The 16,844-nt window shown below is 32.0% G+C and overlaps 1 protein-coding gene across 16 annotated transcripts; it reads right to left on the bottom strand.

Annotated features, from left to right (window-relative positions):
- Positions 1-3,438: 3,438 nt before the first annotated feature.
- On the bottom strand, positions 3,439-13,774 carry LOC107891001 (ribosomal protein S2, mitochondrial). Of its 16 annotated transcripts, none has more exons than XM_016815629.2 (19): positions 12,929-13,774; positions 12,215-12,306; positions 11,992-12,082; positions 11,446-11,506; positions 11,286-11,363; positions 11,157-11,207; positions 10,877-10,929; positions 10,262-10,334; positions 6,095-6,152; positions 5,957-6,003; positions 5,819-5,884; positions 5,682-5,714; positions 5,455-5,492; positions 5,301-5,376; positions 5,122-5,205; positions 4,923-5,021; positions 4,727-4,831; positions 3,898-3,969; positions 3,439-3,798 (listed from the first exon to the last, which is right to left on the bottom strand). In XM_016815629.2, the coding sequence occupies exons 1-19, from the start codon at positions 13,567-13,569 to the stop codon at positions 3,772-3,774; spliced, it is 1,845 nt and encodes a 614-aa protein (XP_016671118.1). In that variant the 5' UTR covers positions 13,570-13,774; the 3' UTR covers positions 3,439-3,771. The 16 variants fall into 16 exon arrangements, 13 of the variants coding, with proteins under 13 accessions (XP_016671118.1, XP_016671111.1, XP_040937894.1 ...); XM_016815622.2 differs by having other exon boundaries at positions 11,992-12,085; positions 12,929-13,746; XM_041081960.1 differs by lacking the exons at positions 5,957-6,003; positions 6,095-6,152.
- Positions 13,775-16,844: the final 3,070 nt, after the last annotated feature.

The raw sequence follows: 16,844 nt of genomic DNA, 5'->3' as shown, positions 1-16,844 counted from the left end.
CTTAGTTAATTCATTTTGTTGTTTCTTTTGAAATATCATATGCATAACTTTCTTATTTTTCTTTATATACCCCATTGAAGTTAGCTTTGTTATGAACGTACCAAATTTAACCTTTTCATTCTTGACAAACCTTTTTTCAATGTTAGCCATAAATTCTTTGTCGTGATAACCTTATTAAATATAATGCCCCTGAATGTTTTAAAGCATGCAATGATGTTAACAAGTATAATAGTAGTTGAATAAAACAAAACAAGCTCACATAATACTTTAAATTTAAACCAAAATAATTTGAATAAAAGTAAACCCATCTCAAAATATCAGACACTCTATTACTTTACTAATTCATCTTTGGACAAAATATAAGTTATAAGTGATAACTTGGTGTAGTAATCAAACACCTGGCAATAAGAACATGTCAAACAATAAATCTTCCTTTGGACCTATTTATTACTCCCATGCAAAACCAAATAATCGTCACATGTTTATTACAACAATTGTACATGTAATTTTGTTAAATATTAACCTTCCTTTGGACCAATCAATATTAACTTAAGTTACATGCACACAACCTTTTATATTTTAAAATAAAATAATTTTTCACAACAGAGATCACTTTGGTGACTTATTGCTTCGATTAAGTTATTTTAAAATATTTATTAATATATCAATATTCAAATTTAAAATTTACCCAATAGTCAAAGGTCAAAATTAAAATTTCTTATTGCACTACAATTTCCAAAATAACATAAAATAATATTGTCTAAATAACGTAATAAAAAAAACGAAAACCTTAATCTTTGACTGATTTTTTAAAATAATTAAACAAGCAACCACCAAAATTTTTAAAATTAAAATTCAAAGCCAAATTTTATAAAACCAAATTTTTTAAACACGTATTGTCAAAACACCTAAAAATTGAATATATATTCACATAAAAAAAAGATAACAACTTCAATTGAATAAGGGTTCAATGTGCATTCAACCTAAACATATAATAAAATTACCGAAACATAAATTGACAATTCTTTATAGAGCAAAATTATATATATATATGTTCAAAATATATGTGCTCGAGATTTCTTTAAAAAAGCTTAATAGCCAACTAAAACCAAACTGGAAGCATGCAATCAATTAAAAAATCATTACTTTATAAAACTAACAAAATATGAATTGGTAAATTTTCATTGAGTTATGCAAAAATTCAAGAATCATATATTTGTATCAATTCAATATCAATTCATGAAAATTATCTAATGGACTAATAGTTTGTGCAAATATTATCCTCAAATTCACGCATAATAAAAAAACAAATCATGAATAGATTTTATCTTTTTAATAAAGAATACATAATATATACAAAACCTTATATATATATATATATATAAAGTCCGCCATGATTCAAGCCAAAGTCTGAATCCATAAAAAATCAAGAGAATGATAAACATATTGATATTATGATAAGAGTAATTTAACATTCATTAAATATGTAAATTTAATATAATAAATTCATGATTACCTTGAAAAACTATAACAATTTCATAACTATAATAGCAGAAAAATTAATATATATCACTATCATGAATAAAATACAGCAATTATTAAAACTAAATCAACAAAATTTGAATTTGAATTACTTTCTTTAAAAATAACGTATTCTATGATTTCACAAACCCAAGTCTCTTTTCTTTTAATTTAATCTATTATTAATTAATAATGTTTTAAAATCATGAGAAACCAATATGATTTCGGTTTTCTAACTGAAAATAAAAAACCACGAGAAATCACTATTAATAAAAAATGTTAAACCATGAATCCATTAAATGAAAATCAAACTAAAATCTTTAATTAATTTAAACTTAAAAACTTAACCAAATTGTTAAATTTTATTTAAAGATATAATAATATATTTCATAAAACAATATACACGTGAAAACATTAAATATGAATCATATAAATCAATTAAAATTTGACTCAGTCGACTACATTCTTTGAAGTTGATTAGGTATAGTAGTCACCCTATGTTTACCAAATTTTGAGATTTATTGAGCATTAGAATGCCTCTGGTTAACCTCAAGATGAATGTTTGAACGAATTGTTCTTTCATGATATCAGTCGCATTCGGAGGAAGGTATTTGAAGTTATCTTGCAACCATATCATCTCTATCCGGCCACCTTGAAACTTGTTTGATACCTTCCTTAAAAATGTCTCGCAAAGGTCCTATTTATTAGGAACGACCACTAACCCCATAGCGACTGGCTCATCCATAGGTAATCGAGTTGTAAAGCTACGTCCTCAAGTGTGATTGTACACTCACCACATGGAGGATGGAATGTGTGTATCTTGAGTCTCCATCTTTCTAATACACTGATAAGTGTAGGGTCCAATTTACAGCCCCCGAGCATATGAGACACATGTAAAAATCTCACATTTTGCAAATAACTATGAATTTCACTTGGCGCGCTCTTTGATAAAATTGTGTATGAACCCCTCCAAAACATGATCATCCGCCTATTTATATCAATAAGATAATTTTAAAAAATTTAAAACTTTAAAATTAACTGAATTGAAAATAACGAAATTTAAAATTTTTCCTTACCATTATTGATTGAGTGGTGGAAATGTGCTTGTCATCGAAACATATAAGAGAACTTGTCATTCGTAAAAAATTAATCAAAATGAATAATCTACGAAATAATAAAATAAAACTATAATATTTTCATACAAATTTATTAAAAAATTTCGAACAAATCTTGAGAATTTGAGAGAATTGAAAGTTTAGGGAGAACAGAAAGAGTTAGATTTGAATGAAAAATATAGAAAATAGCCTAATGACCGTTGGAAAAAAGCACATTCAATTGAGTACAAATTTTTGTCACCTGTGTAGAAAACACGCCCAACTAGACACACTTTCTCATACTCCATTTAAAATTGACTTATTTTCCTAATTCGTTTTACAAAAAAAAACTGTTTGGCCGATAAAGCAAAAATTCCCAACATATAGACAATTTAACCATTAATTTTAGGGTAAATTACCCAATTTTTGAAGTGATAAAATTTCAAAAATTTGAAAAATAATTTAACCTTAATTTGTTTAAAAAGAAATTCATTTTCCACAGAAACTTTCAATATTTTTGGGGTTTCCCTGTTATTTGGTATTGACTCATTTTCTTTCTGAAGAAAACCCAACTATTTCATATTGATATCACCATATTAAGATTAGTCTTCAAATTCATTTTCATAATATGTACTTACAATTATATTTATAATAGTAAATTGACCCCACACATACCTCTACACCACCAAAAAAAAAACACGGCAGATTTTGATTAAATATCATATACAATGAAACAATATTTACAATTTTAAGCACCATTTCTTACCAAAATAAGAATTGGGATATAGTTCAGAGGCCAGTTTACTAATAAAGCACCAAAATATATATCAATGCGAATATTTAAAATGATAAATAAATAATCGTTAATTCGTACCTAATGGGCACCCGCTAACCGGAGCAACAAAAAGGCCAAGTCTCAATTCTCATGTTCTGAAGTTAGAGCCATCAGTCTCCATTAAGCTGCTTATAATGAGGAATCAATCACTCAGCTCAAAGCTCTAACTATTATTTCCTCTTCCAATAACAAATAACATTGATCAATACAAAATTTGAATAACAAAATATTAAAGCATTACAAAGCCTTTTTTTTTTTTTGTTTTGTGTTGTGCTTCATGTTCAACGCATTCACCAAAAAAGCTACAACTGATTCCCTCCCTTAAATGTCTGCGGGATCATTGATCTCCTGAACACACCAAAACGCAAAACAGACCAACGGATATGAGTGCCTAGCACAGGAGGGGAAAAAAGAGATCAAGAAGTACAATATATTCTTAAGAATTACCTCATCTTCGAGCACAACTCCGCCAGGAATCCGCAATGTCAGTCCAGGGCTTGCATCGATTACAACTTTCCCCTTAAGTACACAAGCAGAAACAAGTTAAAACAGCAAAATTAAGGACTCACAGGAGCACTAAAACAGCAGTGACTTAAAACCACAAAGAAAGCAAACTCAATAAAGCAGCAAGTATATTTCTTGCTCCTACTTAATATTCTTAAGTACTATGTCAAACATTCTGGACATAGGTATGAGAGGGATATGAACCTCTAAGGACTCCCAAATACATATAAACCATGAGAAAAAATTAGCATACCCAAGTCAAACATACATATTCCTGACACTCACGACCAAATCTCAGTAACATGGAATTTCAATACACATAACAGGATATCAGTATTGGCTGTACTCTTGATTTGTTTCAAAAATATTGTCAACAATCCATATCAAACAGTGCAGATAAATAAATTTTTATTCCAAAAAGAAAAGAGCAAGAATCAAATTACATAATTGAAATTCCTAAAGAATGTATAGTATTTCACTGACAGCACTTTTAGCCTTTTACGGGAAAAGGAAATTTTTATGTAATGGATAACAAAGAACTAAAATACTTAACTTCCGTTGGATACAACTTCCCTCTTGCACAATTTAGCCATCAATCAATAATTAACACATCATCAAATTATTTAGTGATTTGAAAATACTGAAACACAACACTTATCTGCAACTTTCAGCACTGAAAAAATCATAGCATCAAGTTTAAATGTAATACATGAAGGAAAAGATATCCCAACAAAGAAGCAAGGTATTGATCCAGGGGCAATAATATGGATACCTTGAGAACTATATCAGCTCCAAACCAAACATCACCATTCACCTCCAAGCTATCCAGCTTGACAATGCTAGGAATTGTTTCAAAGCGGCGCTTGAAATCGCTAATCTGATTAGGAAAACAGAATGTAATAATAGATTCAAGAAAATAAATGCAACCACAATAAATATAATGCCTTCATGAGTCCATAAACCCTCACCTTTTCAAATTCAGGTCCTAAAGCAATGGAAGGGTCACTAGGACTGACCCTCGCATCATTTCGAACAAACATGCCTTCAGTAAATGAGTAAAGGTCCGACTGTAGAATATAGAATTTTGATGCTTAAAGCCTTAAGTCAGATGAAATAGTACTTTCTTTGGGTTGTAGCATGAAATTATAGTTTATAAAAGAGAATGACCTGGAGAAGGAATAAGTCCGACGTGCAATTCAAAGGAAGAAAACGAGATTGAGGAATGGAAATGCCAATTGAATTTTCAAATAACTGCCTCAATGACAAAGCAACAACAAAAACTTTTATCAGTTTCTTGCTTCATATAGCATGTAAAGCTGTCTCGGAAAATTTTAAGCAAAAGGTACCTTTAAAGTAGAAAGGTTATCCAAATTCAGTGCACTGGTATCTACAAGCCTTTTAATGGCTTTCAAATTTAGCCACCTGAGAGAAATGAAACCACAATTTAGCCTATTTGCATTTTTATTAGAACAAATTACAGGCGCATAGCAGTTAACTTACAAGCTTCTTGTATCAATGTATTTGAATCCTTTCACCGACTTATTATGAGCAAGACAAAACAGAAAGGAATATGATGAGCCAGTTAGATTAACCAAACAATGTCTGTAAGAAACCACGCAATTCTACTATTGTTCTGTGCAACTTGACATAAAATTTTGGACAAAAAGTGCATATATACACATATTCATGCCTTTTTCTTCAGTGAATAAGTATTATAAGCAACTTACTTTTTCAGAGTGATCTGAAGTGAAGTCTTCAAGCTATATCATAAAGAAAGCAACAAAGTTAATTAAGGCTGTTTTGATATATACATGGATATCAAACAAATTTATCAGACATCAAGACAATTCATGATATCACTTGCCTTAAACATCCCTTGGAGCGAACTAGCCATAAAGTTGATTAAACCATTGGAGGTGGTTGGTGTCACCTGAAAACAGTAAAGACTTACAAACAAATTTTAGCCGAAGAGTTATAATAAATCGAAATCATCCTTGCATACCTCCGAACAATATTCAATACTGTTTTGGGCCAAATGGTTCAAGATTTCTAAATTATCAAATCAAGGGGTACAACTACAGAATTGAAGGTCATTAATAAACACTGCAAAATAAAATGATAGGAACAATACAAAGGATACTTGGGTCCACAACACCAGCCACATTATCTGGGTTAACCACAAGGGCATACTCCTTACCCTAGAAGTGTAGAAATTAGAGTATTTTTTTATACTAAATAGAACATAAATCAGAGTTTTTATATACAACCTATGACACTACTTTAGGAAACTCTAAGTTAGGAAAGATACTAAATAGGAGATATGATCCCTTAAAATAAGGGATTTTAATAAAGAAAATATCTACAAAATATTCCTAAAATATTTACAGAATATTCCTACACTCCCCCTCAAGCTGGAGAATATACATTGTATAATCCCAGCTTGAATAGGAATTTATTGAACACAGGTTTTGGCAAAGCCTTGGTAAGAATGTCTGCAATCTGTCCTTCTGAAGGAATGTAAGAAAGAGTGGCTGTCTTTTTGTTGACTTGATCAGCAATAAAATGCCTATCAATTTCAACATGCTTTGTTCGGTCATGTTGAACTGGGTTCTTGGCAATCTGAATGGCAGATTGATTATCACACAAACTTCAAAGTGATCCTCCTGATTTGTGCCAAGTTCTTTTAGTAATTTAAGTAGCCAAATTCCTTCGCATATCCCCAAAGCTAGTGCTCTAAATTCAGCTTCAGCACTACTTCTTGAAACAACAGATTGTTTCTTACTTCTCCAAGTTGTAAGGTTACCCCAAACAAAAGTGCAGTACCCACTAGTGGATCTTCTTTCAGTGAGATCTCCAGCCCAACTAGAGTCTGTAAAAATCTTAACAGTTCTGTCTTGTGTCTTCTTAAACATTAAGCCGTGTCCTGGAGTTTTCTTCAAGTACTTGAGAATTCTATTTGCTGCTGCCATATGCTCTTCAGTAGGATTAGTCATGTGTTGACTTATTACATTTACGGGAAAAGCTATATCTGGCCTTGTCAAGGATAAGTAGATTAGTTTCCCAACTAACCTTTGAAATTTCTCTCTGTCTACTAAGGACTCATCTTCTTTATTGAATCTCAAGTTTGCCTCCATTGGTGTATCAGCCGGCTTACAGCCAAGAAAACCAGTTTCTTTGAGTAAATCAAGTACATACTTTCTCTGGTTGATCACAAGTCCTTCTTTTGATCTTGCCACCTCCATTCCTAGGAAATACCTTAGCTTTCCCAAGTCCTTGGTTTCGAATTCCCTGTTTAACAACTTCTTCAAATTGCTAATCTCTTCCTCATCATCTCCAGTAAGAATGATGTCATCCACATACACAATTAGGATAGCTTTCTTATTTGTAGAAGTTACCTTGATGAAAAGCGTATGATCAGCAAGGGACTGCTTGTAGCCATTTTGAAGAATGACTTTAGTGAACCTCTCGAACCAAGCTTTGGGTGATTGTTTTAACCCGTATAGAGACTTGTTGAGCTTGCAAACCTTGTTGCTACCTTCAATAGACTTTGAGCCAGGTGGCAATTGCATATAGACTTCTTCCTCAAGCTTGCCATTAAGAAATGCGTTTTTTACATTAAGTTGGTGTAATTTCCAATCGCAATTTACAGCCAAACTTAGGAGTACTCGAATAGTGTTAAGCTTTGCCACAGGTGCAAAAGTTTCTGTGAAGTCTATCCCATATGTTTGCGTGAAACCTCTGGCCACTAGTCTAGCTTTGTATCGTTGGATACTGTCATTGGAGTTATACTTTACAGCAAAGATCCATTTACAGCCGACAGCCTTTTTTCCTTGAGGAAGGTCTGTAATGGTCCAAGTAGCATTTTTCTCTAGTGCACAAATTTCCTCTTCAACAGCCCTTCTCCATTTTGGATCCTTTAGAGCTTCAGCTATGCTTGTGGGAACCTGTTCTTTATCCAAAGTTGCTGTAAATGCTTGAAAAGACGGCATCAATGAATTATAACCAGTAAATTTTTCAATAGGATGCTTGGTGCACTGTCTAACCCCTTTTCTAATAGCAATAGGAAAGTCATCTAGAGTAGTGGACTTACTGATTTCTTCTTCCATTTCGGCAGCTGGACCCAAATCCAATTCTCGGCAAGAATCAGATTGCAAAACAGTCTCAGGGATATGTCTTCTTTTTCTTGTGTAGACACGAAGCTGTTTGGGTGATGGTGTTTTTTGAAGACTGTCAATTGGAGTAGGTGTATTTTCAGGAAGAGTGTTTAAAGTGGGTGTAGGTGAATTAATCATAGGTACTACAGGAGAATCAATGGGAGCATTCACAGGTGACAGATCTGCAGGTAATGGCGAACAAGATGGCAATTCTGAAGGTTGAGAATGAAGATTAGAAGGAGATACCTGTTGTGGCTGAAAATCACTCCATGTTTCCCCCTGAATTTCAGCCTGAGTGAAATAGGAATCCTGCTCATAAAATGTTATATCCATAGTGGTGAAAAATCGTTTAGAAGGAGGATGATAGCATTTATAACCCTTCTTAAGTGAAGAATACCCAACCAATACACATTTTAAAGACTTAGGATCTAACTTGGACTTATTAGGAGCAATATTTTGGATAAAAACAGTGCAGCCAAAAATTTTAAGTGGCAGAATGGAGGAGATAGGCTTAAAATGAGGAAAGTGCTGCAAAAATATAGATTGAGGCGTTTGAAATTTTAAAACCTTACTAGGCATCCGGTTGATTAAATATGTGGCAGTTAATAAGGCTTCCCCCCACAAATATTTAGGAACATTAGTGGTAAATAGAAGAGAACGAGTAACTTCAAGAAGGTGCCTATTTTTTCTTTCGGCAACGCCGTTTTGTTGTGGGGTTCCAACACAAGAACTAATCTGAACTATGCCCTTTTCCTTAAAAAAAATCACCTAAAGACCTTGCAAAAAATTCACTGCCATTATCAGATTTAAAGAGCTGGATTTTAGACCCAAATTGAGTGAGAACCATGTTATAAAATTGCACAAAAACACTAGCAGTTTCAGATTTATCTTTCAGCAAATAAGTCCAAGTTATCCTACTGTGATCATCAATAAAAGTGATAAACCACTTACAATTATCAGCATTCTTCACCCGAGAAGGGCCCCAAATATCACTATGGATCAAAGCAAAAGGGTAAGAAGGCTTGTATGTAGAAGGAAAATAAGATGATTTAGTATGTTTGGCAAGAGAGCAAACTTTGCAAGAAAAAGAATTAGGCCTTTTATTAATGAATAGAGCAGGAAACAATTTTGCAAGGTATTGGAAACTAGGATGGCCTAAACGAAAGTGCCATAACATAACAGTATCAACTTTTCCTAAAGCGGTAAATGACTTGGAGATCTCGATTTTAGGAGAGGTAGGGAGGATGTAGAGACCATTATACAAGCTGGCCTTACCAATCATCTTCTTCGAGTTCAGTGCCTGCAAAGTACAATCACGATCATTAAAAATTACAGAGCAGTGCAAGTCTGTGGACAATTTACTAACAGAGATGAGATTGCACGCCAGATTTGGTACAAAGAGAACATTTTTAAGTGCAATCTGTTCATTGAGAATAACAGTGCCATGTCCCTCTATTTTGCACAAGGTACCATCAGCCGTTTTGACAGCTTTACCAAAGGCATGGAAAAAATTGTGAAACAATGTCTTGTTACCAGTCATATGATCCGTAGCACCAGAATCGAGGATCCAATTAGGAGTCAACTGAGAGGAGAAAAATGCAGTAGAAGAAAGGTTACCTTCTGGATCTTTTATAACCAGATTACCTTCACAAGACCCTTCAAGAAAATTGTTGCCATTCAATCGATGGCAGGTGATAGTCAGACCAGACGAATCTGATGGAGCATCGGAATCAGAAAAATTTTCTGGATTTGAAGTAATCTCCGAAGTAGGAGAAGGAGTTTCGGACATGGTCTAGGTTGAAAAAGAAATCGTAACCTAAGCTGATACCATGTAGAAATCAGAGTATTTTTTTATACTAAATAGAACATAAATCAGAGTTTTTATATACAACCTATGACACTACTTTAGGAAACTCTAAGTTAGGAAAGATACTAAATAGGAGATATGATCCCTTAAAATAAGGGATTTTAATAAAGAAAATATCTACAAAATATTCCTAAAATATTTACAGAATATTCCTACAGGAAGCAATGAGATTAAGAGTTTGCATCAGCTTTCCTCCTGGCATACTTTTGCATTTTCATCCTCAAGGATATTTCTTTCTATTTTAGACTTGAGAAACAAAATGAAATATTTTCGAAATCACAAATACCTGAGCAAGTAATACATCAAGAGTTCCACTATTCATTAGGGAAAGGAAATGAGCGCCATGTTTAGAAGATTGCCTTTGCACAAAAAAATAAAGCAATGATGAGACCTTTCAGCAATTGGTGACTGTAACCACAATATAATCCTGCAGAGTAAATAAGCAAAAAGAAAAGGAATCTATTGGGTATTTTGGAAAATTATCAGATCACTCCATAAAATTTTGGAATCTATGATTTTCCAGTTTTTCGACATAGGAGGAAATAGGATACTGACAGTAGACCATGCATATTTCCCCGTTCATCAAAATGAAAGATACTGAAAAATGCTAAACTCAGGAAAACATAAACCTAGAATAGATCAAAAGGACTAGTATTTCATAACAATGAGAAAAGGAAAGTGAATATGAAGAATAAATTCAGAGTAATAGGCGCGGAACTATCCTAATTTGCATTCAAAGTTATGGTTGATTTCTAGAGCCAACTATGAACTTTACCAAGACTTCCAGAAGTTGCTAAATAACATTATCATAGTTCATTCATCACAGAAAAATCTTATATTAACAAAAAAGCAAAGAAAACAATGATGCTGCACCGAAGGAAGGATGCAAAATTGGGCATACCATTTATCCTCACATCCCTCGCTGACAAAAGATTCATGTTGAGTATGTTCACCCTACATAAATCCAATTATTTTATCAAGAAGAAGTACAAATTTAAGGACCATAGAAAATAATTCCAGAACCAGTTATGCAACAAGAAAATAATGGCTAGGTTCTCAAACCTGTTCAAAAGGATGTATATCTAGCTAGGTTCTCAAATTTATCAAGAGGAAGTTATGAGTTTAATGAGTATGAACAAATTCCAGAACCAGTTACAACAGGAAAAGTTAGGTTCCCAAACCTGTTCAAAAGGATGTATATCGACGTCTAAGGTGGAATACTTCTCCAAAGCCTACACATGACAACTTGGCTGAGTACCTTTGCTGAGATACAAGGTTAACAACAAAACAGTGTAGGAAAAACAGATCACCTTTACAATATCATTGTGTGTGTTCTTTGGGTTCATCAAAAGCAGAGGAATATTGCATCCGTACTTCGAATTTAGTGACTACAAAGAATTGAAAATGTTCAACTAGTGAGCTCTAATGCTATAAAAGAACAATATATACAACAAATAGCTGGTAACCAACCTGAATTTGGTTAACAATTAAGTCAAGAGGTGTTGACCCATTTTTAACTTCAATCAAAGACCTGTGCAAAGGATAAAAGGAATTGCACAAATTCAACTAAATGTCCAAATGTTTCTATGACAAGAATGACTCAAATATCAAAGACCAAAGTAAAGAAAGCACGTCATTTCTCAAATAAAAACCGGACAGTTCTTAAATTCTCTTGAATATAAAGTTCACCCAGGAACTAAGTAGTAAAGTATTTAAGCATATTTCATGTGAAAATGCCTAATATAATAACAACAAAGATTCATCCAAAAGGGTGGTAGTACAATATTTGAAGTAAGGGATGTCATCACAAAATTAGAATATTTAACCATTTATATCAAACAAGATTCTATTCAAACCATCTTCATGAAACCAAAAAACATATGTATATCACAGAAACTATATTCATTTATGAAGAGGCATGTCTTTAATATATAACCATGGAATCATCAAGAAATGCTTCTCTTTTCTTCAAAAAAAAAAAAGTATCAAACTTCCAGAAGTTAGATAATTGCTTACTTGGGACCACCAAAACTCATATTCTTTCCCAAAGCTCCATTATACTTCACCACAACAAGCTTATCCAGAAGCTGCTTAGATTCAGCAACATCTGCTTCAAGACAGAAAGAATCCAAACAAGCAAATTATACAAGCTGAACTCTAATGTACTGTTATATTTTTCTCGATGCTATATTTGGAATACAATAAATTCACAAGTAAAAGAATAATGAGAAAATATTACCACAAGACATAGGTGCTAAGTTTTCATAAGGAACAACAAGCACTTCATCACTTGCACTGCCTTCACTCTCACTTGTGCTCTCTACTCGGTCCCTTTAATCAAATATTGGATTTCAAATAAACCAGACAACTGGAAATAGTTCCAATACAAAAACAAAGAACAGAAGAAACAATGCAACAGCAAACCATGAAAACTCAACTCGTATAAAATAGACAAACTTCAGAACAAGAATTCCAGACAGGGACTACAAAATAAGAAATAAACCTATCATTCTGCACAATTATCAGAAGTAAACCGATAAGAACTGGGAAAAGGATATTCTCTCTATACTAAGATCCTCAATCAAGCTACTTAAGCAAGGAACAACTTAGTAATAACTCAAGATTGTCATTTATATATCGAGAAACTTATGTCCACAACTCAAAATTACTCTTAAATCATCCATCAAGCACATCCAATCTTACAACAATTACTGCCAACAAACTTAGCCGGTCTCTTATTTCCTCTCTAGTTAAATCAATAAAATCAGCATCCAATGCACACCTTATACCCTATGATTTTTATACTCAATTTCGGTCACAGCACCCAAAGTTCAGAGATAAAACCCACCCTATCCCCCAAAATTAGAAAGAAAAATAAAAAGAATCCATCCTATCAAAACATTCAAATCTCAAACCCAGAAAAAGAAACTTTAAAAATATAATAAAAACATACTTGATTGTAGCCTTCTTCCCAGGTCCCTTTGCTCCGTCTTTTTTCTTCTCCAACATAAGACACTTAGTTATCATGTTACATATCAAGTAAACGAACTGAACAGAATCATTGGCCGGTATTGGATAAGTAACCTTCTTATAATACTCCCACGGCATACTGGAATCAACCAAGGCAACAATCGGGATCCCCAACCTTTCCGCTTCCAAAAAGACGGAACTTTTCCTCTCAGTGTCGAAAATCACAACACAATCCGGCATCTTAGTTGGCGCGAAAACCAATTTCTTGTGCCTAGAACGAAACTTCTTAGGACTACAACTGTTGGTCAAAAAGCCACGCATCTTCCAAAGGCTGCTAGCCCTTTCAGGGATTAAGCTGGTGACTCTGGAGGTCATCTCGTCGATTATGGGTTGGAAAAGAGGGTTAGTGTTGATGAAGAGGAAAGAGGAAGAAGGATCACGAGAGAGGCAGGAAAGGAAGTTGAGAGCATTGCGGAGACAGATTAGGGTCTTGTCGGAATCGATAATGGATTGTCTATTTCGGAAGCCGTAGGTGAATTGTTTGAAGTGGTGGGTTGCTACTTGTCGGCCGATGTGAGCATTTGTTGTTAAGAGCTTTTGGATTACAACCGAATGGATTGTCATTTTTTCTTATTTCTCGAAGGAAAATAAAATTGACGGGGGAAGCGAAGGTTTGATGGGTGAATTGAATCTACCCCAAAAGCTCTAACTTTAGTGAATCATTTTGAGTTCAGAGATTTTGGGATTTAGGGTTTAAGGGGGGTTTCCAGATTTTAGGAAAGCTTATATACGAACAATTTGCTATTTGAGTGTAGGGAGCGGGATATTTGGATCGGTTCGGGTCCAGTTGAATCAAGCCTTTAAAATAAAAAAAGAAAGGTTAAATCACCTAACTATTAATATTTCCACTATTCAATTTTATTTTTTTTATCATTATTACTGCTTTTAAAATTAATATAATAGTAATTTTAACATTTAATATTTATAAATTATGCCAAATTAATTTTAGATTCTAAAATATTTAATTATTAATATTTACGCATTATATAATTTAATTTTTTTATAATTTTGTTTTTTTAATATTCAGAGTTAATCTATAAAAGAATGGGAAAACAAGAAAATCATTATATTATAATTTTTGGTGTTTTAATTTTTTTGTACATTTTCAATCAAATTTAGTTGATAAGTTTGTATTTTTAGCTTTTTAGGTGAAAAGGGTCACAAAGAAAAGTAAAATTGTAAAAAAAAGACCAAATTACACAATGTGTAAATGTTGAGGGCTAAATTTTTTAAAATTGAGACTAATTTGGTACAATGTTTTAAATGTTGAGGGTTTAAGTTGCTATTATGTTAAAAAATACTAATATTGGGTAACTATTAGTGCAGTTTCCTCAAAAGAAATTTGTTATTTTTACATACAAATAATAAGATAAATTACACAGCCAATCACGATCTTTAATAGATTTTCATTTTGATAATAAAAAATAAATAAAATTCAAATATAGCACCATCGTTAGATGGTTTTTTTTTTTAGTTTTGGTCACTCATCATTAGATATTTTTTTCATTTTAGTTTCTCATCATTAATGTGGCTAATGACACTGTTATTGTACACTTATTTTAGTCTCTCAACTTTAATAATTTTTTATTTTGGTCACTCATTTTACCTTTTTAATTTCCTTTATTTTTTTCAATTTTTAAGATTAAATTTTAGTTTTTTCGATAAAAGGGGAAAACTTAGGTTGTTACAAGAATTATCGAATATTTATAAGGGAAAACTTGGATTTTAGGAGAGAACCATTTTATTTTATTTATTTGTTTTATCCATTCCTTATATATAATTAATTTTAGTGTTTTCTTTTTCTAGCAAAAATGGAAAACTTAAATTTTTACAAAGAAATTTTAAGGGTAAGTTTAGGCACCACAGAGTGAGTGGATAGTAATATAATTACTTACAGAGTGAGTGGATAGTAATATAATTACTAAGGTAGTAACTACATTCTCTTGTAGTTATAAGGAATTCTAACTCTCTAGACATGTTTGACTAGTAGAGTGTAATTACATCATAATTCCTTATGTTATATTTGATAATATAAATAATAATTACATAACTAAGTAATTTTAAATTCTAAAAAATATTAATTATTATAGAAATTATAAATAATATTTAAGAAAAAAATATTTAAACAAATAAAAAATCCTAAAATCAAACAATCATATATGATACGATAGTCCAAAAGTATTTGACAATACGATTGCTAATAAATTAACAAGAAAAATAAACAAGCTAAGCAATTTTACCAAATTACTCTAACATTCAATATTTGTTAAGTTATTCTCTCTCTAACATTAAATATATACTCACTGTTACCATCAATTGATCATTGACCAAGTATAAATAATAAATAATAAATAATATGTAAATTAGTTAAATTTAGTATAAATAAGTAATAATAAATACTATGTAATTTAATTAACTATTTAGTAGCTCAACATATAGGAAATTATCTATTATTAACAAAAATTTTAAATTATTTAAACGAAATAAGTAAAATAAAGAATATTTTTAAATATACATAAATTCTTAAATTAAAATACTATTATTGTATAAAAATAACTTTTCAAACTTAAATCATATATGGACATGTTTGAAAAGTCATAAGTTAATTGGATTTTAGTGTACTGGTTTGTAATTGCTCACTTAATTACTCCAATTCCCACCCTACCCTTAAGAATTGAAAAGTGTAAATGGTGTGCTCTAATTACACCAAATTCAGTGGACTAATTATAAATTTTTAAATATCATCTTCATCTTCTTCTCTTCAAGACTGAACTTAAAGAAGAAAAAAGAGTTGAGTTCTTTCCTCCATATTTGGCCATTAATACAATACATAAGCAAGCTTTTCTTCAAAACAATTCATAGCTTTTTAAAGTAAGAAGATTAGTACAACCAATTTAATGGTTAGATTTTGTGATTTTTGAAGTTAGCTTAAATTGCCATTAAAGAGAACTTAGAGAAATTGGGTTAGAAACCATTAAAAGGTTAGTGGTTAAGCTTGGTTCATGTGAGATTCATGTTGGAAATGTAATGGGAAATATTGAGAATGTTAGATCTGGTGCTCTAAGTGTAGTATTTTAATTTAAGTACATTTTTTAATTTTTCGAACAGATTGGTTAGTAAAATTATTCATAAATTACATCAATACTTTGTATATTATCCTCACATGGTTTTTGCACGCAAAGCAAAATGGAAGCAAATGTTACTCGTTGGTTGTCTAATCTTTAACTGATACTAAACGTTATTACATGGTTAGATTGTAATACGGAAAGACAGCTTGTATTAGTAGACGAACCTAAACATGTCTTTAGTCTAATCGAAAATAAGCAAACTAGTTGAAAGACTAATATGTCAGACTATCAAGTCTAATTGGGGAGATGCCTTGTCTTGGGCATCGGACTGGATGACTCCTAAAAGATAGAGACATGGATGTGATTGACTAGACTAACAGTACATCAGACTAGACCCAAGTAGTATAGATCCTGAATCCGTTTATGGATCTATTCGCTTGTGACTTTCATAGTGTGGCATACCTAAATCCTGAGTGGATGACGGACTATGTATGCGTGACTCGTACACTTTAATGTAAGTAAAAGCCTGAGTTTGAATAGATAAGGAACTGAAAGTTGGTGCATTAGGTGTACGAATTCTACAGTATGTAATGTCATTCACAATAGTGGAATTCATAGCTCGAGACATTGGTAAATGATTTCCTCTCATAGGAATTACATGGTTGATGAAAAGTAAACTTGGTCACAGGTCGTTCATATTTGTGATAGATGAATTGATCACTATTTGATAATGATTGACTTTTCATGAAGGAAGATGCAATGGTTACCATA

Source organism: Gossypium hirsutum, chromosome A11 (assembly GCF_007990345.1).
Source record: "Gossypium hirsutum isolate 1008001.06 chromosome A11, Gossypium_hirsutum_v2.1, whole genome shotgun sequence".
NCBI classification, from domain to species: Eukaryota; Viridiplantae; Streptophyta; class Magnoliopsida; order Malvales; family Malvaceae; genus Gossypium; species Gossypium hirsutum.
This window is presented reverse-complemented; position numbering and strand designations above follow the sequence as displayed.

Bases quoted from the DNA above. Each gene is read 5' to 3' on its own strand.
- LOC107891001 (XM_016815622.2), bottom strand. From the start codon at position 13,569: ATGACAATCCATTCGGTTGTAATCCAAAAGCTCTTAACAACAAATGCT. The intron at 10,930-11,156 runs GTTTGGGAACCT...GGATTTATGTAG, and splicing joins ATATACATCCTTTTGAACAG to GGTGAACATACTCAACATGA. The intron at 5,715-5,818 runs GCAAGTGATATC...TTTATGATATAG, and splicing joins CGCTCCAAGGGATGTTTAAG to CTTGAAGACTTCACTTCAGA.